This window comes from Musa acuminata, chromosome BXJ1-5, assembly GCF_036884655.1.
Source record: "Musa acuminata AAA Group cultivar baxijiao chromosome BXJ1-5, Cavendish_Baxijiao_AAA, whole genome shotgun sequence".
Lineage (NCBI taxonomy): Eukaryota > Viridiplantae > Streptophyta > Magnoliopsida > Zingiberales > Musaceae > Musa > Musa acuminata.
Window position 1 is genome coordinate 11,000,027 of NC_088331.1, and position 27,466 is coordinate 11,027,492.

The 27,466-nt window shown below is 38.0% G+C and overlaps 3 protein-coding genes across 6 annotated transcripts; 1 reads left to right on the forward strand and 2 right to left on the reverse strand.

Moving 5' to 3' along the window:
* Positions 1-282: 282 nt before the first annotated feature.
* On the reverse strand, positions 283-5,624 carry LOC135673783 (protein NUCLEAR FUSION DEFECTIVE 4-like). Of its 2 annotated transcripts, none has more exons than XM_065183087.1 (2): positions 5,135-5,624; positions 283-1,355 (listed from the first exon to the last, which is right to left on the reverse strand). In XM_065183087.1, the coding sequence occupies exons 1-2, from the start codon at positions 5,615-5,617 to the stop codon at positions 456-458; spliced, it is 1,383 nt and encodes a 460-aa protein (XP_065039159.1). In that variant the 5' UTR covers positions 5,618-5,624; the 3' UTR covers positions 283-455. The 2 variants fall into 2 exon arrangements, with proteins under 2 accessions (XP_065039159.1, XP_065039158.1); XM_065183086.1 differs by having other exon boundaries at positions 283-1,688.
* A 5,292-nt stretch (positions 5,625-10,916) lies between these two features.
* Positions 10,917-17,617, forward strand: LOC135673784 (uncharacterized). 3 transcript variants are annotated; one of them, XM_065183089.1, is made up of 13 exons: positions 10,917-11,178; positions 11,306-11,404; positions 12,966-13,084; positions 13,193-13,376; positions 14,807-14,901; positions 14,991-15,120; positions 15,189-15,293; positions 15,814-15,920; positions 16,012-16,063; positions 16,388-16,477; positions 16,567-16,651; positions 16,717-16,778; positions 17,304-17,617. In XM_065183089.1, exons 1-13 carry the CDS (start codon positions 10,990-10,992, stop codon positions 17,388-17,390), a joined length of 1,404 nt encoding a protein of 467 aa, XP_065039161.1. In that variant the 5' UTR covers positions 10,917-10,989; the 3' UTR covers positions 17,391-17,617. The 3 variants fall into 3 exon arrangements, with proteins under 3 accessions (XP_065039161.1, XP_065039160.1, XP_065039162.1); XM_065183088.1 differs by having other exon boundaries at positions 10,918-11,231; XM_065183090.1 differs by having other exon boundaries at positions 10,920-11,231; positions 12,966-13,067; positions 13,233-13,376.
* Positions 17,618-18,262: 645 nt separating this feature from the next.
* On the reverse strand, positions 18,263-19,153 carry LOC135673785 (uncharacterized). Its single transcript, XM_065183091.1, has one exon. The coding sequence runs from the start codon at positions 19,018-19,020 to the stop codon at positions 18,385-18,387; it is 636 nt and encodes a 211-aa protein (XP_065039163.1). The 5' UTR covers positions 19,021-19,153; the 3' UTR covers positions 18,263-18,384.
* Positions 19,154-27,466: the final 8,313 nt, after the last annotated feature.

Genomic DNA, 27,466 nt, shown 5'->3' on the forward strand with positions numbered 1-27,466 from the left:
TATTTATTTTTAAAATAATCTATTATTTTATAATAAATCTAAAACTTAAGTAAAAGAAACCTTTTCGTCCCTTAAAAGATCCTACCAAGCAAATGTATTTTTTCTAATAAAAAATATTTATTATTATAAAATAAAATTTTAAATTTAAAAATAATTTTTTTTTGTAAATTATAAATATTAAAATAATAATTTCTTTTTATAAATCTCGGATGTGACACTATTCATGTTATTTGAACACACCAAGATCCCTTATCCAAATCAATAGAATCATGCAACATCATGTAAAGTAGAAGAGCAAGACTCGATCAATAAATCTTTCTACAACAAAATACTATAAACGATTTCTCACTCGACTTTATACATCATTGTAAGACCTCACGTAAATCATCAGACCGGAAACTATTCCATTTTACTCGCAAACACAAAACAAAGACACCAAGAAAAGAACCGCCTCATTATTGAACATGACTTTGCAGCTTTGTATATATGACTTGCTCGTAAAACCTTCTGGTCCTGCCAAACAATATCAATGCAACAACGGTGCCGAAAAGGCTGACAGATGCCATTATTAGAAATGATAACATGAAGCAGTGACGGCCGATGCAGTCATGAATGTCCGATGATGAAGTTGATGACTCCATGTCATATATGTACCCCACCACTCTTACAGAGAGGATATAAGATCCAAATGGGCTTGCAATTGCAATGGTGTTGAAGATGGTACCGAAATGTTGTAGCCCAAACAATTCAGATGTGATGCTGGGCATAAGCGACCACTGAGAACCATAACAGATGCCAACCAATACAGATCCCACATATAGAGAACCAGGAAGGCCAGTGGCGATGACTGCATGGCCTACACTCATGACCGCAAGGGTTAGAGAGATGAACAAGGGCCGCGCCCAACCTTTACGATGCAGGAAGTAATCAGATATATAGCCGCTGCCAAAACGACCGAGGAAGTTCCATATGCTCCAAAGAGAAACCAAAGTACTTGTCTCCAAGCTTGTGTATCCAAGAGAGCCTCCTATCTGACTGATGTTGTTTACTGTGGCCAATCCTGACCCCATGCCGCATGCCATGGCTGAGAACAGCAACCAGAAGTCACATGTCGACATGGCCTGTGTTATACTGAAGTTTTCGCCCCTCTGCAGCAGGATCAGATCTCCATTTGATGGTTCATGCCCAGAACCACAGGCCAATTTGTTTGATGCGGTAGGATCATGCTGAACACAGGTTCTATCTGCTGCTACTCGGTCATATGTTCGCTCTTCTGGAGCTCCTTCTAGATTATCTTCCATTAATCTGGTCCTTTCATGACAAGAACTTTCTCCAAGTGCCTTTGCTTCGATCATCTGAGCTTTAATTACAACAGCAGTTGGAGAGATGAGCATCATCATGAGAGCAGCAAACATCAGGATATGGGCTACTGATCCTATTCTTAAGACGCACTCCCCAATTATAACAAGCATAAGATAACCAGCAACAGTTACAGCTATGAGTGAAAAAGCATCAAGAAATTTCTTCTCAGAACCACCATTTCTGTGGTGAACTTTTACGTAAGGCATTAGTAGTAGTGTGAGGAAAGTTGGCAACAGCGCAAGCATCAGTATAAAAGAGCTTGGGTTGCCATCAAACATTGTCTGATATATTTGAATAAGAATAGCTCCACTTAGACCCAGAAAACCCTACAAGGACAAATTCTCTCTATTAGACTACAGAGATGCTGCCAGTAATAGAATCAGACACCACTTATGCCCTTAAAATACAAAGTGTAGAGAAGTAGGATAATAAAATTAAATCTAACAAATACATTGCATACGTTAGAGCTTGCCATTCCCAGAAAAGAAGTGTTTTTACAGCTTAGAGCATCAACACAATATTGTATTCAGAGAAATTCAAGCTGTGCATGGATGTTGTTCATGCTAAAATTGGTAAAGTGAACCATCAAAGAGGATTTAAGACCTTAGCATTATTCTGGTTAATCAGTTTAGAAAATATAAACCATGGCTAATCATTTAGTATTTGCACATATCTAAGCTAACATGTCTAGTTCAGCCACCATAAGCCTCGATCTCCATCGACCATCGTAGCAAGTTGAAACTTGAAATCAAGGATTGAAATATCGTACCGTACCAGAGTTTCGACATTCGATCGGTATGGTACGATACCGTATACCGAGCGATATACCGTTCGGTATATATAGATATATATATATAATATTTTTTATATATAAAATTTTTTATAAAAGGTGATGTCGCGTCACCTCGACGATATCGCCCCGCGTGGGAGAAGGGAAAGGCAACGCGACGTTGCCTTTTATATTTAATATATATATATATACATACATATATACTGCCCGGTAACGGGCGGTCCGTGTACCGGTCTGCTGACGGACCAGTATGTACCGCCCATATCGGACGATATTATTTGAAATTGAAGACCTTACTTGAAATTATAAAATAGATAAATGCCATCCATTTGCTACTTTTTCCCAATGATTTTTTTATAAAACTTTATTAATATTAATAATCTCTCATTCACAAGAATTTCTCTCCAACAAAAAGTATCTCCCCATCTCTTTGTCATTCTAGACAACAGCACTGGTAAACAACTGAAAACTAAATACCATCTCTATGGGCCTCTACTGCTGATCCATCCATAAGCTTGTTAGTGACATTTGCCTTTTTTTTTTTTTTTCAAGCTAGCATTTTCTTGATGCTCAAGCTTGAGTTCTACATGTCTCAAAAATTGAAATTCAATGTAATCCTTCAGGAAGTACCATTCGAGCAGACTGGCTGTTCTTCTGCTTTCGCTCATGAACCAGTGTATTTTCTGCTTTTTAGGGAGGGATTTCATGCTTGAAGCAGATTTTGACATTTTATCTGTCCATCAAGATTCATGTGTCAAATGCTATGCCCTTATATCCAGACATCTAGATCTCTTATTTAAATAGGATACAGACCTCTTTCTGTATACTATTCAAATAAGACTTTCTGCACGCATCCTGCATCAAGACTGCAGGACTTAGCAGAGGGAATGTCTCATCCGTGGATCAGTGGAAGAACCACTTTCCAGATGTCAGATTCATCAAAAGTGTGAGTGGGGCTGCCAAGGGTTCTTTGGTCAAGAAATTGTATTATCTTCATAAACATTCAGCATGTTGATGAGAACATCCATACCTACTCTATTTGGTACACAAAATGCTCTAACTGCTGATAGCTACTATGCAATTATGTAGGACAATGGGTAAATTGACCAAAAGATATAGGAAATAAACTTAAACATACAGAAAGTTACCGTAAAACACAATGAGAAAATATCAATGTTTAGCTTTTAAATGTAAAGTTGCATATATTGACTTTCCTCAGACCTCACCCGATGAGAGCCCTATGTACTAAACCACCTTTTTTTTTCATAAATGCACCACTTATTTTAGAGTTTCCAACAAAAGAATCCTTGCCTATGTAGAATCAGACTTACATCTTCACAAATTTTGTTAAATATTTTTAGGTGATACGATTGGTATCTTTGCTATCTAGATGATTAGGGTTCAAGTAATGGATTCTACATCTTTGCTTGCAGGGGATAAAGCTATGCATATTGACCCTCCCAAACTTTGTACATCATTTAAAATTATGGCACATAAGAGGACCCTATGGCTCTGCTATCAATCCCTTTAATGAAAAAAATAATAAAAAGGAGACAACTCACTTGGTACCTTTCCAGCTTACCTATCACCATCTTCGTACCTATGACTATTTAATCGCCAAAACTACATGACCAACATAAGATGCTCAAGACTATTAATCTTCATGATTACCACCTAAATCATGAACGTCACGGCCACCACATCTAGAGTCATAACTATCTCCTAAAAATGAAGATTCTTTTGGCTATTGATCTGAAACTTCTTCTTGGGGAAGTTAAAGACTACGGTGAACCTGCACAAAAGCAACTGACAGTGTGTGAAGCCTTAATCCTAAGGATAAGTATTTGCCAAGTCACAAAAACATGCATTGGAACAGAATTTGTTTCCTAAGTTACACAGTATATTTTCAGTAAAAAGGTGATCTTTACTTTATGCACAATTACATGAATGTAGTCCAGACAGGAAATTTGAAGCCTTAAAATATCAGCTTGTTCCATAACTGTGCTAATACTTCAATAATTAATATGTTCTGCAAATCATGTCTGATGGCACTAATCAAATTGGATGCAAATTCTAGAATAGATTCCAGCACATCATTGCAAAGTACATTATCTATTTTAATTAAATGTCAGTATCCAGTTTCTTTGCCTTCAAAATCATTCATAACTCTGTATAATATTGGTCATTCATGCTGACCATTCCTTGAAAGGGATTATGGAACATTTTTATTTGTCAATTATAGAGTAAAAAAAGGGACCTAAATGATGCATTTCCTAATGATGTAAATACCCTGTCACCATATAGGTAAATAGAATTCTCATCTCAAGCCTTGTTCCTCCCTCTAGACCTCCTCACAAAATCGGCTGAATAAAAATAAAAAAATTACAACATTTGTTAATAGAAAGGCACCTAACCTAGTATTTCACTGAGGGGTGTTCCCTTAAAAAACACACATTAATGCAAACAGCAAAATCCAGTTACAGAAGGGGATACACATTTACTATATGAAATCGATAGTTTCTTTTTATCAATGGTAACGCATACATGCTAAGAATTGTAAGCACGAGGATGATCCTAAAGCCTCTTTAAATCCAATGAAAGTCAAAAGTAGATAGTCAGATTGTCAGGATTACAAATGCCTCAACGATTTTCATTGGCTTGATAATTGATACTGGTGATTTGTAATCATTTTTTATGAATATGCTAATGAAATCCAATTGATTGTCATGTACTTTAATTACTCAGTTATTTTCTATTTCCACTGAAATTACTTGTGCTTCAAAATTCAAGAACAAAAAAAAGTCAACAACAACAAAAGATAGAAATTGTATTCAAGCAGCTTTGATCACAAGTTTTTCTCTGTCACAACAACGAAGAAAAATTCAATTTGAGCTTCGAGATTAACATTAAATACCATATATAAACGAATAATCCCAATCAGTGGTCACAAAATTAACGCCAGAGAAGGGGAGGAGCGATTACCTTCATGATACCGATGACGGTGCCCCGGCTATCCGGGAAGTTCTCGACCGCGGTGACCACGTTCGCGGTATTGAAGAACGTCTGGGCGTGCGCCGCCAGCAGCATGTAGAAGCACATCAGCGCCGGCGCCGGGCGGGGGACGCACCCGGTCACCGAGAGCCACATGAGGAGGTACCCGACGAAGCACTGGGCAGCGCCGACGAGGTGGACGACCCACGTGCGCCCGTGGCCCGCCCGGGAGGAGATTAGCAGGCCGGAGAGGACGCCGATGTTGGCGCCAACGTCCTTGAAGAAGGCGACGGAATCGAGGGTGGACTGGTCGTAGCCCTGGGACGACTTGAGCATCGGAGAGTACACCCCGAAGCAGTAGGAACCGCCGGAGGCGCACTGGATCCACGTGCTCGCGGCCATCGCCGCCCACTTGCTCCGCCGCGCGGCGGCGTCAGCGGACGATGCGACCCCCATGGCGCCCTCGTGCATCATGACCGCTTCTTCTCCCTTTTGCATATTCAAATAAACAATCGGAACTAAGCCAAACCAGAGAACAGGAAACTAATCCAACTATATTGTGCCACGTAAAACTAATTTTACGTGCCATGTTTTAGGTCGGGCTTTGCGGGGGACGCTGCGGCAGCTGTTACACACGAAGGAGATAGGGATAAAGATTCTTAGCGCGGCGTCGATGGCGGTATCGCCAACAATTACGGACCTACCATCGAACATCTACCATTCAATCACGAAGCTGGTATGGCGGGGTCCCACGCGAATGAGTGGTTGGGATTGTGGAATCGGACGTTGCCCGCTGACGGGTAAGTCGGGGGTACGAGTCCTCAAGACGGTGAAGCGAGGATGGTAACGGATGGACACCACCGAGAAAGTAATTGTTTCACTTGAGCGGTCCTCCTCGTCGTCACTATCGGTTTGTGGTATTATTAGAAAGTAATTATATTCGAGTTTGAAAAATATATATACGAAGTATTTTGAACGAATTTTTGAAAAAAAAAAGTTTTTAAGTTTCAGAATTTTTCTCAAACTGATCAACGTTTGAAAAAAATTTGTAAAACATCTTTGATCGTATAAAAATATTATTTTACTATTATAATTTTAAAAAATCCTTACACGAACCTCTTCGTTGACGACAATAAGAAAGGGGAGCATGAGGAGACCTTGATGACGAGGAATAAACACGAGGATGTTGTGCGATTCTCATCGAACCCTTAACTCTCATTGTCATTGTCCGTCGTGGAGGTATCGTGGAATACTACTTGCACTCTTGCTTGTACGAGGGCGACGAGAGTTGCTCCGTCCCTGATCTATTGGGGTGTGGTAGAGGCCACTACATCTTTATCACTAAGAGGGTCTGATGAAAAGGGTGATCAATAGAGCGACAATGTAGCTAAGGAATAAATGAAGGGCAACGGGGGATGAGAGTAGGATTATTATTTTTTAAAAATGTTGAGTTATGTGAAATTTTTTTAAATTTAAAATGTTATTTTTTTTTCTAATTTAGAAACTTTTTTTTAATTCACCCACAAATATTTTTAGTATATTTAATTTTATAGTTACTATCTACTTGACCGACTTAGACAAAATCAAATATATCAGACGTGAAATATTAATCGATGCACCAAATTCACGATGTTATGATTTAGGTTGTTGAACATAGCTTTTCCTCAAAAGTCATGTTCCAAAAAAGATGATTCAGACGGGCATAAATTGATGTGTAACAAATATATGGGATATTAATTTAATTTAAAATTTGAACTTACAGATTATGGAGCAAATTATATATATATATATATATATATATATATATATATATATATATATATATATATATATAATTTGATTATTTTCAATTCTTAGTAACGTCGAACTATCCTTTTAGTTTGTCTATCTATTCTCGTTGAGCACACATGTTTCTAATATTTTTCTTTATTCATGTGTGAGTTGATTATTGATTCTTAAGGGTTATCTTCCCCAATTTTATTTTTATGTGATGATTGTCTTTCTTTTTCACTTTAAAATTCGCCTACATCTTTTTTATAACATTACATAATGATTTACACATTCGTGTCAAGCCGTACTACTTATCTTCATTTAGTCAATTATAGCTTGACTTTGATTACCAAAATCATCTTGACTCAATGTTTTTAATAAAATAATTTTTATTTATTTAAGTTAAATTTTATCCGCTTTGCTTTCATACCATAATAAACATTAACTAATTATAGTCAAAATTAACGTATATCAAATCAATCAAAAGCTTAAGTTTCCACGTTATGAGTCAAATCTATTTTATAATCCGACTCCTTCAATTTTTTAGTAATATGAATTTATCCTCTTAGTCCATCTTTTTTTATATGACATAAATATTATCTTATCCATTCAGTCCATATCTTTTAATATCACATGAATATTTATAAGATAGATATAAATGAGATTGCCAATATTTTTTTCTATTAGCACAACAATGTATACATTCAAGAAAGTGTATATGTTGCTAATGTTTTCTTTAAAGGGCAAAGTACATGAATGTTTAATTCATATGATCAAAGAATTTGTTCATCATATTCTTAAATTTACTTATAAATCTTGCAAATTTGTTATTTGTATGGAGCCACTACAATCATCTTTATATTGTACATAAAGAATATATAAATGACTTTAGTTGTTTCGCAGTTGACAATAAACAAAAAGAAGTGGTTAGTTGCTATGTGAACCAGAGAGTTACCAAGAAATAGTTAAAAGTAAACAAAAAAAAAATTGATTAGTTGTTATATAAGAAAAGATGGATGCTCTACAGAGGAATCACACTTATGAATCACACTTATGATTTGGTGTAACTAGTAAAGGAAATGAAAGTCTCTAAGAACAAGTGCGCTTTCAAGTTAAAAGACTCAAGAATATTGTTCTCAACCAAAATACAAAACTAGATTAGTTGGGAAAGACTTTGGTCAAAAGAAAGGTATTGACTTTGAAGATATTTTTTCTTCTGTTATTAAAATATCTCCTATTCATTTTGCTCTTGATATTGTTGTTAGCCAGGACTTGAAGGTTGAACAGTTGGATGTGAAGATAGCTTTCCTAATTCTGATTTGGATGAGAAAATTTATATGGAACAACTAGAAGGTTTCAAAGTTAAAGGTAAAGAGAACTTTAACTACAAGTTGAAGAAGAACTTGTATGGGCTGAAGCAAGCTTCATGATAGTGGTACAAAAAGTTTGATTCATTTATGACTAATACAAATAAACGGCTTCTAATCATTGTGTGTACATCAAATGGTTTAGTGAGGATTTTATTATTATATTATTTTATGTTGATGTCATGCTTATTCTTAAGAAATATACGTTTACAATTGATAGGTTGAAGAAGAAACTGAGTAAGTCTTTTGCAATGAAAGACATGGGGTTAGCAAAGTAAATACTGGGCATACAAATTTTCTGTGACAAAAAAACCAAGAAGATTTGGTTGTCATAGGAGAAATACATCGAGAAGATATTAAAAAGGTTCATTATGAACAATGCAAAGCTAGTTGGTTCTCTTCTTGCAGGTCATTTTAAGTTGTACTCAAAACAAAGTCGATCAAGTGACGAGGAGAAAGAAAAAATACAAAAAAGTTCATTATGCTTCAACAGTTGGAAGTTTAATATACACGATGGTATGTACGAGGTCGGACATCGCATATGCAGTGGGAGTTACTAGTAGATTTCTTGCAAATTCAAGTAAAGAGCACTGGGCAACAATGAAGTTGATATTTAAAATATTTCACAGGGAGCTCTAAGGTTTGTTTAAATTTTGGAGGTGGACCACTTTTGTTGACATGTTACATATATGCAGATATGACAAGAGATATTGATACGAGGAAGTCTACTTCAGGTTTTGTACTTGCTTTTATATGAGGAGTTTTGTCATGATAATCTAGATTGTAAAGGTGTATTGCTCTCTCTATCACAAAGGCAAAATATATTATTGTTATAAAGGTTTGCAAAGAAATATTATAGATGAAAAAATTCTTACAAGAATTGAGGTTGAAATAGAAAAACTATGTGGTGAATTGTGACAGCCAGAGTATCATCCGTTTGTGTAACAATCCAATTTTCATTTCAATTCAAAGCATATAAATGTCAAATATCATTGGATTTGAAATATACTTAAAGAAAAACAGTTGTAACTTCAAAAATTTACCAAAAGAAACACAAAGATATACCGACAACTAGTCAGCATGGCTTCGTATTAAGAAGTCATGAGAGAGCCTCCCTTATGGGCTTAAGAGGGAGGTTATTGGGCTGATAGCCCACGAGTTCAGCCCATAGTGTGCTTTAACAGCTCATAGCTCATCCTCCCTTTCACTTAACCCTATATCTAATAAGGGGAGTATGGTGGCTGTAAAAATAATGGGAAAAAACTATAACAATGAGGCAGAAAATTATAATAATAACTTGATTAAAAAAGAGGAGAAAATGATTGAAAATAAGAGAACGAAAGGAAATAACAATACAAAGAGATTGTTCTCGTCTCGGATTAGATCTGATTTATAGTAAATTCTTCCTGTGATTACTTAGATATAATTTAGATATTATACATAGTGATATAATCTTTATATTTTAGTTATTCTTTTATAATTATTATTTAAATTTTAAATAAAAAAATTAAGATTCATTAAAAAAAATTATTCTTTTTTATATCCCATCAGATAGTAGCCTTGCGAACCACCCGTACTCGGTGAGATCATTCATCTTCGATCAGACCGACAGAAAAAAAACTCTAGCAAGCGTACTAAGAAGATGGATCTGTTGCGCCGCGTAAAGCGACGAACGGAGAAGGCCACGTAACCGAAAGTCTCGCAAGGCGACAGAACAGCGAAGCTGGTGGTGGCAGCAGAAGGATCAAAAGAGGTGATGCGTGCTCCCCTCCGCCGGTTGCAAACTACAGTCTCTCGCGGAGATGCACCGAAACAGGACGAGTCACGAGATGCCGTGACTTAACTCGTTGAATCGAGGTGATATATGGATCCGATTTGGGAATGCACACACGATCCGTTAACTCCTGTCTACGGGTTTCCTCGCCCGCAATGGTGAGGTGAGACCGCGCTCCTATTAATCCAACTTTATCCACAAGACCAGAACCTACCCACGCCCAAGGGTGGGGTCCACTGGACCCTTCAACCCGGCATTCGGGTAAGCTTCGTGGTTAATAACTCCCCGGGGAGGGTAAGTAACTCCATTTTTTGCCGAATAAGAGAACTATAGGGGCATTTAAGGAAACAAGGCGAGGAGACACGAAGAGGAAGCTGTGGTTTGGAGAAGGGTTATAGACCGGACACGACCGGGTTGCGTTCTGGTACCCGTTCTACCCTTCAGCAACCGACGGTCGTGATTCATTTATTAATGGATAATCTCAGCCGTTGAATGTGCTGTGATCAAACCTAATCTCCAACTCGAACCCCACCTGAGCGCCGACACATCGGGCGATGTTGTTGACACGTAGACGTCGCTGGCGTCCTTTCAGGAGAAAAGATAGCCACACCTCCTTTTCTGTTACCCTGTCGAATACCCCATGATCGTCGAGGGAAAAGTAGTGTTTTTATCTCTGGGTCCCACACAAATCTGGTAGTGCATCGGTTGAATGACATACACGTACAAAAATATTTTTTGAGCATAAATACTTGTCTCGACCGAAACCCCTCGCCGACTCAGATACATTGAACGAGAGATGGGACCCATCGGTGAACATTTGGGTTTGCGAATCGTATATCTTAGCCGCGAAGCAGATGATTCTTCGCCACTCTATACGTATAAATTTATGCTCGGGGGAGAGAGAGAGAGGGAGAGAGAGATGGACGGAGGAATTGATGCGACGACTCGAAGCGACCGGTGGGGATACCCGGTACGGACAGCCTCCGACGCCTGCATCGCCGCCATCGATGCCTACTACGACCAAGTCCTCGCCTACGGTCGCGACCGAGCGATCATCCTCCGTGCCGCCCGCCACGACCCCTCCTGCGTCCTCGCCAACGCCCTTTCAGCCCACTTTCTCGCAGGCAAGGACCCCGCCGAATCCTCCCGTCTCCTCGGTGCCGCCTCCGACTCCCTGGTCCGCTTGAGTCTTTGCCGAACTCTTTTGTTTCCTTTGTTCCTCTCGACGTTGTTTACCTTCTGTTGTTTTAGGATAATGCTACTCCCTACGAGGGGGCAGTGTTCGGAGCGATCTCTTGCTTGATGGCGTATGACAGGGACGACGACTTGGCGGTAGATCGACACTTCGAGGTTGGTGGTAGATATTCCTCATTTGAAAGTCGCGAATTTGCTCGTGATGTTTTATTTCCTCTGTTTTAATTGCTATAATTGCGTCTTTCTTCTTGATAATTTGTCGAAAACTGGATTTTTGATCCTAGTCTTAGACTTCTTTTTAGTGTTTTGTGTACGCAATGGTTTGTGCTGTTTAGAAATGGTAATCTGACGAACATAAAGCCTCAATCGAGTCCCCATCTAATTGCCTTAGATTTGAGACACTATCTAAAACCATCAACTAGCTTTCTTCCACCTTAAACTTTTGCAGTCAAACCTTTTTCTTGATAATTAGCTGCCTAAATACTTCAGTATATGGTATGAAGCCAGTAACTTCTTGTGCCAATAGTGATACCAGAGGAGGCCATCCTGATGAACTAACCACTGCTTTGAACAACTGTAACAGAATCCTTTTGGCCATTTTCTGATATTGCTGACTGAAAAATAGAATAATTTTTTTGGTGGATTTGACAATGTTTCCCTCTTTTTTATGTCTTCTACGTCTATGACATCTACCTCTGTTTGCACTTCTTCTCTGTGCATTGTATTTTTCCTATGCCATAGGCTAACTCAAGATTGCTATTTAAATCTGGTTTGCATGATAAAAATTGGCTTCCTTTAGTACAACAAGTTTACCTAGGACTGTAGGGCATACCCTTTTTTGGGTCAAATTGTTGTTGTTTATAGAAATTTCGTTGGCACCATCCCTTACAAAAATGGTGCGAAAGTATGAGCATAGCCCAAAATTAGCTATGCTCATTGTACAGTGATAACCATGCATCTAACTTTAAAATAACAAGTGCAGGGGTTTGGTCTGGAATGTATGCTGGTTGCATCACAGCCTTACATAAAGAGACTTCCCACAATTTTTTGTGAAACTTGCAGCAATATACTTTAAAGTTTAACATGACACTGTTATTGGACATTGCTGTTTGTTTAGCTATATGACAAACATATACAACTGTAGTTCCTTTCTCTCGGTTCAAACATTTTAGGGTTTTTGAGGTGTTTCTGGTGGATTATCTTTGAGCCTTCTATTCTTCGAAAACTTTCTGAATGTGGACTTAGAATTTCTAGATTTCGTTTTCGGAATGGTGTTTTTGGAGTTTGGGCTTCCTTTCAACTTATTATGATATCTTGCACATGAGCAGGAGGACAAAAATGAACAGAGAATCTAAAGAAATATGGTCATTTATACGAATTTTTAGATCTTTGATCCATTCCACTGACTCGTTGCTGACTTCTTATTGCTACTCTTTCCCTATATATAATGCAAAATTTCTAATGAAGTTGTGTCTATCAGACACCAGTGTAGGCTTTAGATGTTGATTTATAACAAAAGAACGTGAAGCTTTAACGTACATGGTAAATGTTAGCTATCTGTCTGAGGTACTCTTTGTGATGTTTAAGTTGTGTTTAATTTATAATGTTACTTATTACCAACTTTTAATGTAGAAGGGTAATTTTACATGGAATGATTGATTATTCATAGAGTTGTATCCTCTTATGATGATTCTTTGTTTAAATTTTTTATTTGCAGTTGCTGAAGGAGTTCCCTAAAGATCTTTTATCACTAAAAAGGGCACAGACCTTGTGCTTCTACATGGGTCGACCCGATCTATCGCTTAACCTAGTTCAAGAGGTTCTCTTCTGTATGATGTAATAATTTTTCATAATGTATAAATAATTAGTTATAGGATTTTGATGATTAGTTGACAATGTTTCCTTTGTTTATTACTCCTGACTCGACAATATTTTTTTTTGAAGTGGTCATTGCTTGGTAACTCTGCTACTGAATGCCCAGCAGGTACTGGTATATAACAAAGATCAGAGTTATATCTATGGGATGCTTTCTTTTCCATTGTTAGAACTTGGAAGGATGGCCGATGCTGAGGGGGCTGCAAGAAAAGGACTGGGTATCAACAGCTGTGACCTTTGGTCACAACATAATGTAAGATAATGGTTGTAGAGTCTTTAACAATGAATAGGTTTAAGCATGTCTTCATTTTGATTCTCCCTTCTCTTTTCTTTCTTCATTTCTTTCTTTTACTGAATAAAGAGTAGCTCCATTTATTCTTGGTATGGTTCTGACATGGTGAAGGCTCCTATATACAGTTTCTTTCTCGGAGATCATATAAATAAAAAACATTTGGAGGTGTAAGAAAACTCAAGAGGAATGCAATAAAAAAAAAAAAAATCCGTGTATACTTTAGAGTTTTTTATAAAAAAATAATGAAAAAAATCATGGATCAACGGAACTGCATGTATATTATAGTAATGAAACCATATTTAAATAAAGACCTTGCAAATCTGAATTGCCTTTTTTAATGGTTATGAGATGCTTCAACTATGTCTATGATGTATCGATTGAGTGTTTTATGTCTGCACACTTATTTACTTTGACTTTTTTTTATTTAGTAGAAATAACTGCTTGATTACTGATCAAGGCAAGTCACATGTCATCCCAGTTAATCTAATAATCTGAGGATTTGTTTGAGGAAATGTACTTCCAACAGCTCTCTTGAGCTTTTAATTTATCAGACCAGAGTGGTTTTTTTACTAAATGATTATGCCACAGAATTCTGTTTAGTTTTTGTGAGAGGTGTTGCATGTTCAAAAAGGAAAGGTTAAAGATGAAGTCACATGAAGCCTTGAATGATCATCATGTTATTTTTGTAATATTGAAAGCACTGGATAAATTCCATCAAATTGACAACTCTGAGTTTCGTGTTCTCCTTTGTTTTCTTTGACACGACAAGAGAAGAATATAGAAGGAGCAGACAATGAATGAGAAACAAGAGAAAGAATATCATAATGTGTTTTGCCACTTTTGACCCTTTGCCCGCTAGGAGTAGCTTACAATCAACCAATCTATTCAATTTGCAGAAGTAAAACTCACTGTTGCACTTTTTAAAACTTGTTCAGAGTTCAAACACGAATTTAGAAATAGTATATAATCCACTAATATATTAAAGAGTGTAGCAAAAGTAACAATTCCAATGATTGGATACATTTGAACTGATATTTTAATAAAGAAAGATTGAAGTGGCAATATCAAACTGTCTACACCTCAATATGTCTATTCTAGTTGTAGAAACATATGGAACAGCTGTCCATGAAGAATATGAAATGTATAGGTTACTAGATCCAACTGTTTTTACTTTCTCTGCTCTTTGCCATGTACCACGGACTTGTAACTGTACATTATCTGGAGTCTGGACAGACTTTTGATTGTTCACTTCCGTCTCTTAAATTGTTAAATGTTCTTCTGTATCAAAATTTTCCATCAGAAGAGATTTTGTATTTGGGTGCTCAATATCTGACTTCTCCTTAATGATAAAGGTTCTTTATCTGATGCCTGTGATTTGTTTTTCCTCTTAGCTATGCCATGTTATTCAGTATGAGTGTCATTTTGAAGAAGCTGTAAAGTTCATGGAAACTTGTTCTTCCACATGGAATTCGTGTTCATCTTTCATGTACGGATTTCTCTTTTTTTGTATACTTTTTAACATCATGAGGCTTCTTATTCTGGTGTTTGAGTTTCTTCACTTGACCTATTTTTTAGGTATACTCACAACTGGTGGCATGTTGCTGTCTGTTATCTGGAAGGTGATTCTCCATTGGATAAGGTTCTTGAAGTTTATGATCACTGTATATGGAAGGAACTGGAAAGAAGTGATGCTGAGCCAGCAGAGGTATGACCATGGGATACCACAGATTACTCTGCAGTTTGGAATGCTCAAATGCTCTCTTATGCATTCAGGTGTATGTGAATGCACTAGCCTTGCTGATGCGGATCTACGTGCGGGACCATATGCATCATATTGCAGAACGGCTGATGTTGCTAGCAAATGTTTTCAAGGATGAGGTCTAAGTTCTGTCTTAAAAATAAATCTGGTTTTTGCTTGTCAAGTCCTGAAGATATTGAGAATGGCATGCACATAATTTGATAATGGAGAGATTAGATGAAAACCAAATGGTCTTTTTGCTCCTTTTTGTTAATCGTAATAAACAAATCAGGACTAATCTCAAGTTTGCTTGTCAAGTTTTTTTGCTTTCCACCCAAGCTGTATGTGAGCTCTATTCTTCATTTTGTTTATTTCATTCTTGTGCTCACTTTAATACTTCCTGCTCATTTTTCATATTGGTGAGAATTATTAAGTAGATGCATGTAGTTATTAGAAAATATGGAACAAGTAATGGTTTTATTCATAAATTAAATATTGTAGCATTGAAAGAAGATAAAGTAAGGATTACCCTTTAAGATGATAAGGACATAGGCAAATGAGGATTACCCTTTAAATTGGATTCACATTTCTCGTACATTTCCTCTTAAAATGTAGCTGAACTAATTGGTGCTTTTTTTTTTTTTGCACACTTCCCTGCAGTCTATGTGGCATGTTGAGTGGCATCTTGATATCCTGGCACTATGGGCCTTAGCTAGTACAAAAGAGACAAGTAAAGCAGAGGGTCTACTTAAATCCATTAAATCAAGGTGTAAACTGAGCCACATTTTTTTCTTATTTGCAGGAAAATAGTAGGTCTTGTTATTATACTAAATTTCTAAGCTTATCTATCTTCTTTAGGTTTTCCTTAATGAGTAGGAAGAAGCAACAGCAAATGCAAAGTGCAATTCGGGTTTGCATCATTTCTGTCTCTATTTTTTCGTTGGTTTTTCTATTTATCACATGTCACATGCATGTCTTGTTCATCCATATATGGAATTCTCTAATTCATGATATCCTGGGCACATTGTTTTCATTTGATTCCTAAAATTTTAAGCTGCTTAGCTTAGTTTATATCAGTTCCTCAAGTTCTTTTATGTGCATTTGTCAACATCGGTGATTTCTAAGTTCAGCAGCTTAGAAAAAAAATCCCACTATTCCTTTCTAGTACTATGTTTCCATTTAAGAGTGCAGTTCTATTGAATGTTGGGCAAACCAGTGGTTTTGTTGACCTCAGCTTGCAGAAGCCATTTATGAATACGGAAGGGGTAACTTTCAAAGTGTTTTTGACTTACTTGGTCCGGATTTTGATGCCACTGGCTTTAAAGTATGATACTCCTGGAATCCATAATTTCCCTTTTTTGGTCAGCTTTATTATTGGGACCTTCACAACTTTTCTCTCAAAATATGTTCCAGATGATTGGTGCATCTGACGAACAGCTTGATGTCTTTAATGAAGTTTGGTACATTGTTCTGTTGAATATTGGACAATTTTCCAAAGGTACTGTCTTTCTTTTGAATCATCTTATTGTTAATAGGATCTGAAGTTATCTGTACTGACTACAGTAATCGAAGAGGTCAAAAAGCAAGTTTGTAAAAGAGGAGCCCCTTTCTTGTGGCAATTGCTGGTATGCTCTATCATTGGACTTTTTTTTTTCCCTAAGTATATATTAATATTATTTGATTCTTTCCAAACAAGTTCTCAACCAGCTTTGAAATGCATGTTTCAACACTTTCATATGCCCATCTGCATGTTTGATATACCATCATACCTTCACGCCATAAGGGTCACTTTAATTTGCCCACCCAAGGTTAACTAGAATGGAATGGCACAAGATTCATACTGATTCCTGTGCCAAGGCAAATAACATAACTTACCATTATTGGCATTGCCTGAAAACCCATTTCAACTCTATCTAAGCACACTATATGAGAGCACCTTGATGCACTCTGCTATGCCGAGAGTCCATAAATTTCTTGGGTTTCATGTACCTGGACAATAATTTTGAATAAAGCTCGCATTCTCTATTAGGCTTCTGAACTCTTTGTTTTGACACCTGTAGATTTGCATGAACATTTCCGTAACAGTTTGAATCTGCCATTCTGCCCCTACGATATTAAAGTTCACATCTGAATGCATGGTTTTTTTCCAGGAAAAGGCATATTCCATGGAGGGGAGATCAGATGCTCTCCTTGCAGGTGAACGGGCAAAGGTTTTAGAAGCTGCCTCCTTCAAGTAAATTGTGAAGGAATCTATCATTATATCAATGTAGCTCAACTAATTCGGAATAAGTGAGAGAGAATGTGGCAAAATAAATCTTCAGTTTTCTGCGATGTTTATGTAACATCCTATCACCAATGTAAATTTTAGCTGCATAAGACTGGGCTGTTTTAATACCTTATGATGTGCTAAAATGATGATTTCACAACAAAATATGTGAAGGTCATGTGCACCTTCATTTCTTTATTTATGTTTATTAACATCAAGATGTCTGGTGTGTTCTTTTCTTTATGCACACAATTATTTTGTGAGAACATAAAAGCAAGCTATGTCCATCTCCAAGTTTTCAGTGTCCTGCCAGGAAAGTTCCCAGGACATTAATTTAGATGCCAGAGTTGCAGTGGTGATCTCTGAGACTAATTGGCCAAAGAAATGTCGCATGACAATGGAAAAGGGAGTGTAAGAATGGTGTTCTTTGTAAGATGATCCAAACCATTGAGCTGTTTTATGAGGTCTTCACAGAGAATGGCAGGATCAGATCATCCAATCTAGCGCTGTTCATATCTATTCTTCAAGTTCCTTGCAGCTGCAAAGATGCAGAAGAAGAAGAAGAAGAAGAAAATGCTGACAGGTGAAACTCGGAACATAAACAGTATGAGCAGAAGGATGATATCATAATGCATGTAGATGTGAAAGGATATTATTGCTGACCAAGGAAAGATAGAACTGAGAAAGAATGAGACTCACCCGTTGAGTTGGCCTTCACCACCACGACCTGAGTGTGGGGGCAATCAGGTGGCGGCGGAAGATTGATCGGAACGAGGCTGCCGTCCGTTGGACTCCGACCGCACACGTAGATGTTGACCAGCCCTGTTTCCTCCTGCAGCCTCCTCTTCAGCATGCCGATGCTCCCTCCAGCAGCAAAAGTCAACGTTCGCCGGCCACTGCTCTCGTCCACGTTACCAGCATCATCTGCTACCTTGTATTGGATAGTCTGATACGACATGACAACATCACATGTCAAGAACAGCATCAAACCACACGATAAATGGCAGTCGAGAACATCCAAGATCCAAGAAGCAGAATGGAATGCGTACGATGGAGGAGGCAGCAGCTGCGTCGCTGGCCACTGTGGAGGAGGAGTAGGAGGCACCGCCGCATATGTGAACCGGGGAGACCGGCGGGTGTGCCGGCGTCTCGAGTAATTCGACGTCCCACAGAATCCAATATCGGGTGTAGGGGAACGACGGGGTGTCGACCGTCACCGAATTGCGCCACGGCGGGGGGCCAGCCTTGGCCCGGAGGAACTGGTCGAAGACGCACTTGAGCCGGACGCGGCAGCCGTCGCGGAGCGGCAGCCAGTTGACGCGAGGGCCGAAGCAAAGGGGCGCCTCCTGGAACACCTTCTTGCCGGTGAGGTTGAGGAAGGCGGTCTCCGTGCGGTGAGCAGCGAGGTAGCGGCCGTAGAAGCTCCTAAGGCGGAGCCGGCGCCGGTCGCCAATGTAGGTGAAGATCTCGACGGTCCACCGGGCACCGCTACAGGAGCCGTCTCGATCGAGCCTCACGTGCTGCGAGTATTCGTCCGCCACAAGGTACGTGTTGTGGATGCTTCGCAGGCGGACTGTGCTCGCTCCCTCGAAAAACTCCATGCCCGACTCCCTGCAACCAAGAAACCAAGTCTTCGGCCCGAAGAAGTCAATATTTTGGCAGATCAAGCTATTGCTTTACTACCTCAATTCCAAGTGCCAATGGAGGGGGGAAGAGCGAGAGGCAGATAGAGAGAATGGCTTAGGAAGACGAGAGGTCTTTGAGGAGAAAGGAAGAGGACGATGTGGTTTTATTATCTACTTCCCGCCATCTATTCCTCTCTATATATATAGCTACCGGTATAGCGTTCATTTCACCCCATCTCACTCTCCGCTCATCCCTTCATTAATAGAGATACTTTGTGTCTCTATTTCTCATTCTGATGTATTAGATGTATTTGGTTTGTAATTATCATCAAAGCACATATATAGATTGGAGGTTTATGAGATATATATATAAGGTGTAATTATTATGGCTAAGTTTTTAATTTAGGCATAATTTTTTTTTATTTCGTTACTTGGTAATAAAATTTAGGAAGTAACTATTCAACATTTCGGTGGTGTTATTTTTATTAGTAAATTAAATAAAAATTAATATTACATAAATATAAAAATTAAAAAAATTCTTATAGAAAAGGATTCTTCTCTTTCTCGTTCCTCATCGTACCAAACATTTTACTTTGCCTTTCTAAAAATATTTTTTTCGTTTTTTAAATATTTAAAAATTTATTTTTAATTGAAATATGTTATATTAGTTCTAAAATATTTTTCCTTTAAATGTAAAAATTTTATTGTTAGATTAAAACATGTTATATAAAATTTCTAAGATCTTCCTTTATCCCTTTTAAATTTTAAAATTTTATTTTTGGATTAGAACACGTTGATATTATTATGTTATGTGCATTTTTAAATTTTTTATATTAAATGTATGATATTTGATTTTTATTAGATTTATATAATACTTGATTTACAATGCTATTTTCTTCTTATGTGTTTTAATGACTTATTTTTAATAAATATATCTTCTTGACTATAATATAGCAATTTAAAATTGAGGGAATTGTCTAGGTTTTAATTGAAATCAATTAGCGGGTCAAACCCAACCCATGGGTCAAGCCCCGGCCCGCATGATAGCTTAGCTCAGCTAACATGGATAATCATGTGTAATACATATGATCGGTCCGTGGGTTATAGGCTAGCCCAACTTGATATGATGTATGTATAGTCATATATGTACATGACTAGTACATGGACTAATTTAACGTAGCCTAGTATTTGTTAGTTTGGCAAGTCCCATAGTCCCACATCGGGAAAATCAGACTTGTTGTCTCGTCTTGGAACTATAAATAAGGGCCTGTACTTTGAAGTCAGATACACCACAAGAGGTACCACAAGAAAAACCTAAGTGTTTGCTTTGGTTTAAGTCCATACTTGAGTATTAAATAGTTTGGACTTATAGTTTGGTTTTTCTTGTTTAATATTTTCGGGTGTTTTATGGCCTAGGAACATCTTCCTAAGGCATTTGTAATTGTCCCTCTTTTGCAGTAGTAATTTGCTCCTCTTTCGTCCGTAGATGTAGGTCAAAGTTAATTGACCGAACCACGTATATTTGGTATTAGAGCTTGGTTTCGGGATCTTTTGGTAACAATGACAATAACAAAGATCGTTGTCGAGAAATTTGACAGAAATGTCAACTTCGGCTTGTGGCAACTCAAGATGGAGGCCATTCTGGTTCAAGACAGAGTTGATTTGGTACTATAGGGAGCCGAGAACATTCCAGATGATATGTCAAAAGAAGAGCTTGCGGGTATGGATAAGAAGGCCCGATCAAGCATCATTCTAAATCTCTGTGACGAGGTTTTACAGGAGGTAGCTACGGAGACTACGGCTAAGAGCATGTGGGACAAGCTTAAAGCCTTGTACATGAAGAGGATAGTGGAGAATCGTCTCTACTTGAAGCGGAGTCTGTGTATATGCTTCGGATGATTGAAGGTACATCCATACTCTCGCATCTTGATAAGTTTGATTCTTTAGTTATGGATTTAGAGAATATAGATGCAAAAATTAATGATGAGGATAAGGCTTTGTTACTCTTGTGTTCTCTTCCCCAATCTTTTAAGCATTTCCGTGATACTTTGATTTATGGAAAAGAAACAGTTTCGTATCAAGAAATTAAATCTGCACTGAAATTTAAGGAGCAGATAGACAGGAATATCGTTGGGGAAAGTAGAGAGAATTAGGCTGAGGGTCTGGTTATTAGGGGGAGAATGGATAAAAGAAAATTTGACAATAGTAGATCTAAATCTAGATCTAAATCCAGACATAGAAATTTGGAATGCAGATATTGTCATAAAATGGGGCACATTAAATTTAATTACTTTAAATTAAAAAATAAATTAAAGCAAAAGGAAAATTTTGTTGAAAAAACTACTGAATCCACTGAAGTTAGTGTAGCAACTGATGAGATTGTTGGAAATATTTTTTCTGCTATTGATGACAGGACGAGGTCTAAAAATGAATGGATTTTAGATTCAGGTTGTTCTTATCACATGTGTTCCAATAGGGATTTGTTTTCCACATATGAATCTTGTAATGGTGGAATTGTTTTGATGGGCAATAATGTCGCATGTGATGTTGTTGGTAGAGGTATAATCCGAATTAAAATGCATGATGATATTGTGAGGACGCTCACTAATGTTAGACATGTTCCTGATTTAAAAAAGAATATCATCTCTTTAGGCACCCTAGAGGCCCTTGGGTGTAAATACACAACTGAATGTAGAGTTATGAAAGTTTCTAGAAGTGCCCTTATTGTTATGAAAGCTTGTAGGTCTGGTAGCTTGTATATTCTGTAGGGAACTACTGTCACAGGTTCGGTTGCAGTTTCGTCATCATCATTGTCTGATTCTGACATCACCAAATTATGGCATATGCGTTTGGGTCATATGAGCGAAAAAGGTTTGTGCATATTGAGCAAAAGAGGTCTACTTTGCGGACAGAGTACTGGGCCACTGGACTTTTGTGAACACTGTATTTTTGGAAAGCAGAAAAGAGTCAGCTTCACTTCTCCGGCAGTTCACAAAACGAAAGGTACTCTTGACTATATTCATTCAGACCTTTGGGGTCCAGCTCATGTTCAGTCTAAGGGTGGTGCTAGGTATATGTTGACTTTCATTGATGATTATTCTAGAAAAGTTTGGGTTTATTTTTTGAAGCATAAAAATGATTTTTTTTAAAATTTAAACAATGGAAGGCTTTGATTGAGAAGCAAACAGGTAAATATATTAAGTGGCTTCGAACAGATAATGACATGGAATTTTGTGAAGGTGACTTTGAAGAATTCTGTAAAAATGAAGGAATCGTTTAGCATCGCACTATTAGGATGATGCCTCAGCAAAATGGTGTAGCGGAACGTATGAACAGAACACTCTTGGAGAGAGCAAGGTGTATGATCTCAAATGCAGGGTTGACAAAGGACTTTTGGGCAGAGGCGATTAATATGGCCTGTTACGTTGTCAACCGCGCTCCTTCTGCAGCACTTAACTTTAAAACTCCAGAGGAAGTTTGGTCAGGTACTCCTGCTGATTATTTTGATTTAAAAATTTTTGGGTGTCCAGCATACATGCATGTAAATGAAGAAAAATTAGAGTCTCGGGCTAAAAAGTGCATTTTCCTTGGGTATGCTTATGGGGTGAAAGGATACAGATTATGGTGTTCTGATCCCAAATCCCCAAAATTTATAATCAGTAGAGATGTTACTTTTGATGAATTGTTTATGTTATCTTCCAAAGAGGATTCTACTAGTTGTACAAATGATAGTGCGCAGAAGCAGGTGGAGCTTGAGATTTGTAGTTCAGATTCTTTTAAGTCGAACTCTTCTACTCAAAGAATGCCAGTAGATGGTCCCGAGTCTACTAATGCAGATGATCCAGAAGAAGAGCAATATTCCATAGCAAAGGATAGACCACGGAGAGATATTCGACCACCACAAAGATATGCAAATTTGGTTGCATATGCTTTGTCTGTTGCAGAAGAGACAAGTGAAGTTGGTGAGCCTACTTCCTACTCAGATGCAATTTCTTGTGATAATTTTGCTAAGTGGTTGATTACGATGAATGAAAAAATTGAGTCTCTCTATCGGAATAGAACTTGGGATCGTGTGAAGCCGCCTTCGAGTAAGAAAATTGTTGGATACAAATGAGATACCATTGCTGAGGGAAAAGTCCTTGTTCAGAAAATTCATACGAAGGACAATCCAGCTGATATGTTTACGAAGCCTCTTCCGGTTTACAAGTTCAAGCAGTGCTTGGACTTGGTTGGTGTTCATTGTTGGTGATTGCCCGTTGGGGCTTTTATGAAGAAGGTGGAGCAAGTTTTGTTGGAACATGCCAAGGTGGAGATTTGTTAGTTTGGCAAGTCCCATAGTCCCACATCGAGAAAATCAGACTTGTTGTCTCGTCTTGGAACTATAAATAAGGGCCTGTGCTTTGAAGTCAGATGCACCACAAGAGGTACCACAAGTGGCATCACAAGAAAAACCTAAGTGTTTGCTTTGGTTTAAGTCCATACTCAGTTAAATAGTTTGGACTTATAGTTTGGTTTTTCTTGTTTAGTATTTTCGGGTGTTTTATGGCCTAGGAACATCTTCCTAAGGCATTTGTAATTGTCCCTCTTTTGCAGTAGTAATTTGCTCCTCTTTCGTCCGTGGATGTAGGTCAAAGTCAATTGACCGAACCACGTATATCTGGTGTTCTGGTGTTCTTGTCTCGCTTTTATTCTTTCCGCTTTATTGTCTTGTTGGGTTGCTAAAATTACCTTGTGGTAAATTTCCTGGGGCTAGTTCTAACAGTATTATCCCGTTACCTTTATCTTATTAGATTTGGTCACTGACATCGATGGAACAAACTAAATTTAATTAGTTAAGATTGATTTAGGGTGATTTTAAATTTGTTACAATATTCAAGTCAGTTTCACTTAAATTGAACCCAATCTAATATAAATTATATTGTCTAGGATGATTACAGATATATTAAATAAGAATTAAAGATCAATTCAACTATGTTCTAGTTAAATTGAGTTCAATTGGACTAATTGAATTAGGATTCAAGTCAATTGAGAACTAATTGGTTTTACTTGATATTAATGATATTTGAAAAAATATATTTTAATGTATTATTTTATCCTGATATAGATATTACTAGAATGAGATGATTTTGTTCCTTTGTTGAGAGTAGATAGGGTGATTCTCTTTGGGGATTAACGAGCTTTAGACGTGATGGTTATATAGTCTCTCCATTCGCTATTGAGAGTAACATGTTCTTGTTTTGACAACTGAAGGACACCACTCCATCCACTCTTGAGAATGTAATATGAGTTTATCTTTATTTATTATTAGGAGAACATAAACTTATCTGGTAAGATAATGTTTATCTATCCATTATTAAATAAATACTCATTCGAGTATTTGATATATGTCAATAGGATGATTGACTTTTAGTCATTTATTCATTTTATAGTTGACTTATAGAAACCCTTACTTAGCGTTGTTGAAATTTTTTTTATTTTCAAAGTAACCTCCCAATAATAATAGATCGAATTCCAATAAAAATCAGACCCTTCTCTACCGATAGGTTGATCTAGTTAGATTTATCTTGAGTGAACATTATTATGTTTCTAAGACTACTTTTGAATTATAATTTGATGAATAAATAAATTATAATAAATATTTATAAGTTATAATCGTAAGTGTGAGAACCTCTTAACCTTAGTCATGTTTTGGAATCAGACTAGAACCAAGATCAGACTAGAACCAAGATGATTCGGTTCAATTCTAGCTCTAATTTTCAAGAGTTAGAATCAAAACAAACTGTTTCGATTTGGTTTGAATTGATAAAAAAAAATAAATGTGCTATAAATGATGTATATGCCCTTCGAATAGTTTAATAAATAGCTAATCAAAATATATTTAAAAATTAAAAACAAATAAAAATATACAATTTTAGTTCAGAATCGAAATAGGAATGTCAAACCGAACGAACCAAATTATTATTTCCGATATAGTTGAACCGGAACCGCTCCTGTTTTAATTTATCTTTTATATTATCTATATGAGCATCTCTTCTTATCCCTCGCTCCAACATTTTGCATCCCATCCTCTTCTTCTTATAAATGGTGCAAGAGTAGATATAGTCTTTCTGCAAAGCTTACAGATAGATTAGATGAGAATTTTGGTGTTGTTTCTTTGTCTTGAAGAAACATGTAGATAAGATCCAATCTTGTCTTAGTTTATGATAGACAAAGCATACTGAATCTTGGAATATGTGTAATTTACAGGACATCACCAAAAGAAAAGAATAAATTATCAGACATAAGGAGGAACTATTGTTGCTCTGCACTGCCATGATCTGCTTCATCTTCCTCAGAACTGTCGCTAAGAGCCTCAGGATCAGTTGCACAATCTCCTCTGACAAGTTTCCCAAGCCTTCTTCCTTCGATGGGGCTTGATGCGGAGAACCATGTAGAACAACGATAAGAGGATTCTACCATGGGCTCAGCTAACTAGTAAAGGAAGATTGCTACTCGCCTTTGGACTCGGCATTGAACACTACTACTGGATGGCTGTACATGTGGCTGGGCGGCAGTCACCGGAGGAGAGGGACGAGGAGGCGGTTCATCCTGCTCGTTTGGACGCACACCGATACGCCGCAAAGCCCCGTTTCCGCCTCCCATGCACTGGTCAATGTGGAGAGGCTGCTTCCAGCAACCACCAAGCTGTCCATGCCGTTTCCTTTGTCCACATTGCCGGCGTCGTCTGCGACGATGCATCGGATGGTTTGGCTGTCCACCTTGGGAACTTCTGGGCGGCCTTCGTACCGGCGAGGCGGAGGAAGATGCAGTTCCTAAGGGGCGCAGCGAGGTAGCGGCCGTGGCAGCTCAGAGGCGGAGGCAGGGCTGGTGGAGGATGTCGGTGACGACCTCGACGGTCCACCGAGCACCGCTGGAGGAGCGATCCTGGTGCTGGCTCACGCGCCTCTCGTCGTCCTCTGCCACCAGGTACTTATTGTGGATGCTCTGCAAACGGACGACTCGCGTTCCCGCGAAGAACTCCATGGGCTACCCTGAGAACGAGAAGTCGACCACGTCTTTTGAGACCAAGAATCCAAGATTTTGGATGCATGACAAGGAGAGAGAGAGAGAGAGAGTGCATGGTGTTGGGCTGGCAGTCCAAAGTGGGTTCAGCCCATGGTGGGCTTTATCAGCCCACAACCCAGCCCACAACCCACACCTCTTTGATCTAATCCTAAATCAATATAAGGGGGGTGTGAGGGTAAAATGCAGAAAAGAGACAGAAAAAGGTAACAACGTGGGCAGCAACGTTGACATCCTCGTAGCAACAAAGAGAGAAGAACAGGGCAGAAAAACAAGAGAAAGAAAGGGAAGAAGACAATGACAACACAGAGATACTGTTCCCAATCATCTAGCAGTGTTCTCATCTCATGTTAGATCAAATCTATAGTAGACTCTTGCTGTGATTACTTGAGGAGGTTTTAGATATTGTGGGCAGTGACGTGATCCTTGTATCCTAGTTATTCTCTTGTGGTTGTTGCTAGGGTTTTGGGCAAGAGATTGAGATTTGTATATTCATTATTCTCATAGTGGATTATCTCTATTTGCCCCGTGGTTTTTACCCTTCACATTGAAGGGATTTTCCACGTATGTCTTGGTGTTCTGTTTGATTGTGTTTCCATTTTATTCCGCTGCGTATTATGGTCTTCTAGTATTCGTTCATATACAAAGGTTATTCCTCTTTATATCCCCATCAACTAGTATCAGAGCGGGGTTTTGGTGATTTAATTTTTGTATTTGAACATGGAGGCCAGTAATATTTCTCGCATGATTAGTTTGAATGGAAATAATTGGATGATATGGAAACCAAGAATGGAAGATCTCTTGTATTGCAAAGATTTGTGTGGACCTTTGCAGGGGGATAGTGCAAAACCTACAACTATGACAGATGATGAGTGGAAGAGGTTAGATCGAAAAACAATTAGGTTTATTAGACAATGGCTTGATGATAGTGTCTTTTACCATGTTTCTACTGAAATTTCTGCATATTCTCTTTGGAAAAAATTGGAAAGTCTCTATGAAAGAAAAACAGTTGGCAACAAAGCTTTTTTGATCAGAAAACTTGTGAACCTAAAATATAGAGAGGGTGCTTCTATTGTTGAGCATTTGAATGAAATGCAGAGTATTACTAACCAGTTATCCTCTATAAAAATGTCTATTGATGATGAGTTGCAGGCATTGTTACTTCTCAGTTCATTACCAGAAAGTTAGGAGACACCGGTGGTTTCCCTTAGTAATTCTACGCCAGATGGTATTGTCACTATGAGTCAAGTAACAAGCAGTTTGTTGAATGAGGAGTTGAGAAGAAAGAGTTCGGCAACATCTCAGAATGATTCACAGGCACTTATCTCAGAGAACAGAGGAAGGTCAAAGTCTAGAAGCA

Excerpts from the sequence above, each read along its gene's own strand:
- LOC135673784 (XM_065183088.1), top strand. The coding sequence starts at position 10,941 with ATGCTCGGGGGAGAGAGAGAGAGGGAGAGAGAGATGGACGGAGGAATT. Across the intron at positions 11,405-12,965 it reads CGGTAGATCGACACTTCGAG|TTGCTGAAGGAGTTCCCTAA; the intron begins GTTGGTGGTAGA and ends TTTTATTTGCAG. Across the intron at positions 13,085-13,192 it reads GAGGTTCTCTTCTGTATGAT|TGGTCATTGCTTGGTAACTC; the intron begins GTAATAATTTTT and ends TTTTTTTTGAAG.
- LOC135673785 (XM_065183091.1), bottom strand. The coding sequence starts at position 19,020 with ATGGAGTTTTTCGAGGGAGCGAGCACAGTCCGCCTGCGAAGCATCCAC.
- LOC135673783 (XM_065183086.1), bottom strand. The coding sequence starts at position 5,617 with ATGATGCACGAGGGCGCCATGGGGGTCGCATCGTCCGCTGACGCCGCC. Across the intron at positions 1,689-5,134 it reads CCGTCATCGGTATCATGAAG|GGTTTTCTGGGTCTAAGTGG; the intron begins GTAATCGCTCCT and ends TTGTCCTTGTAG.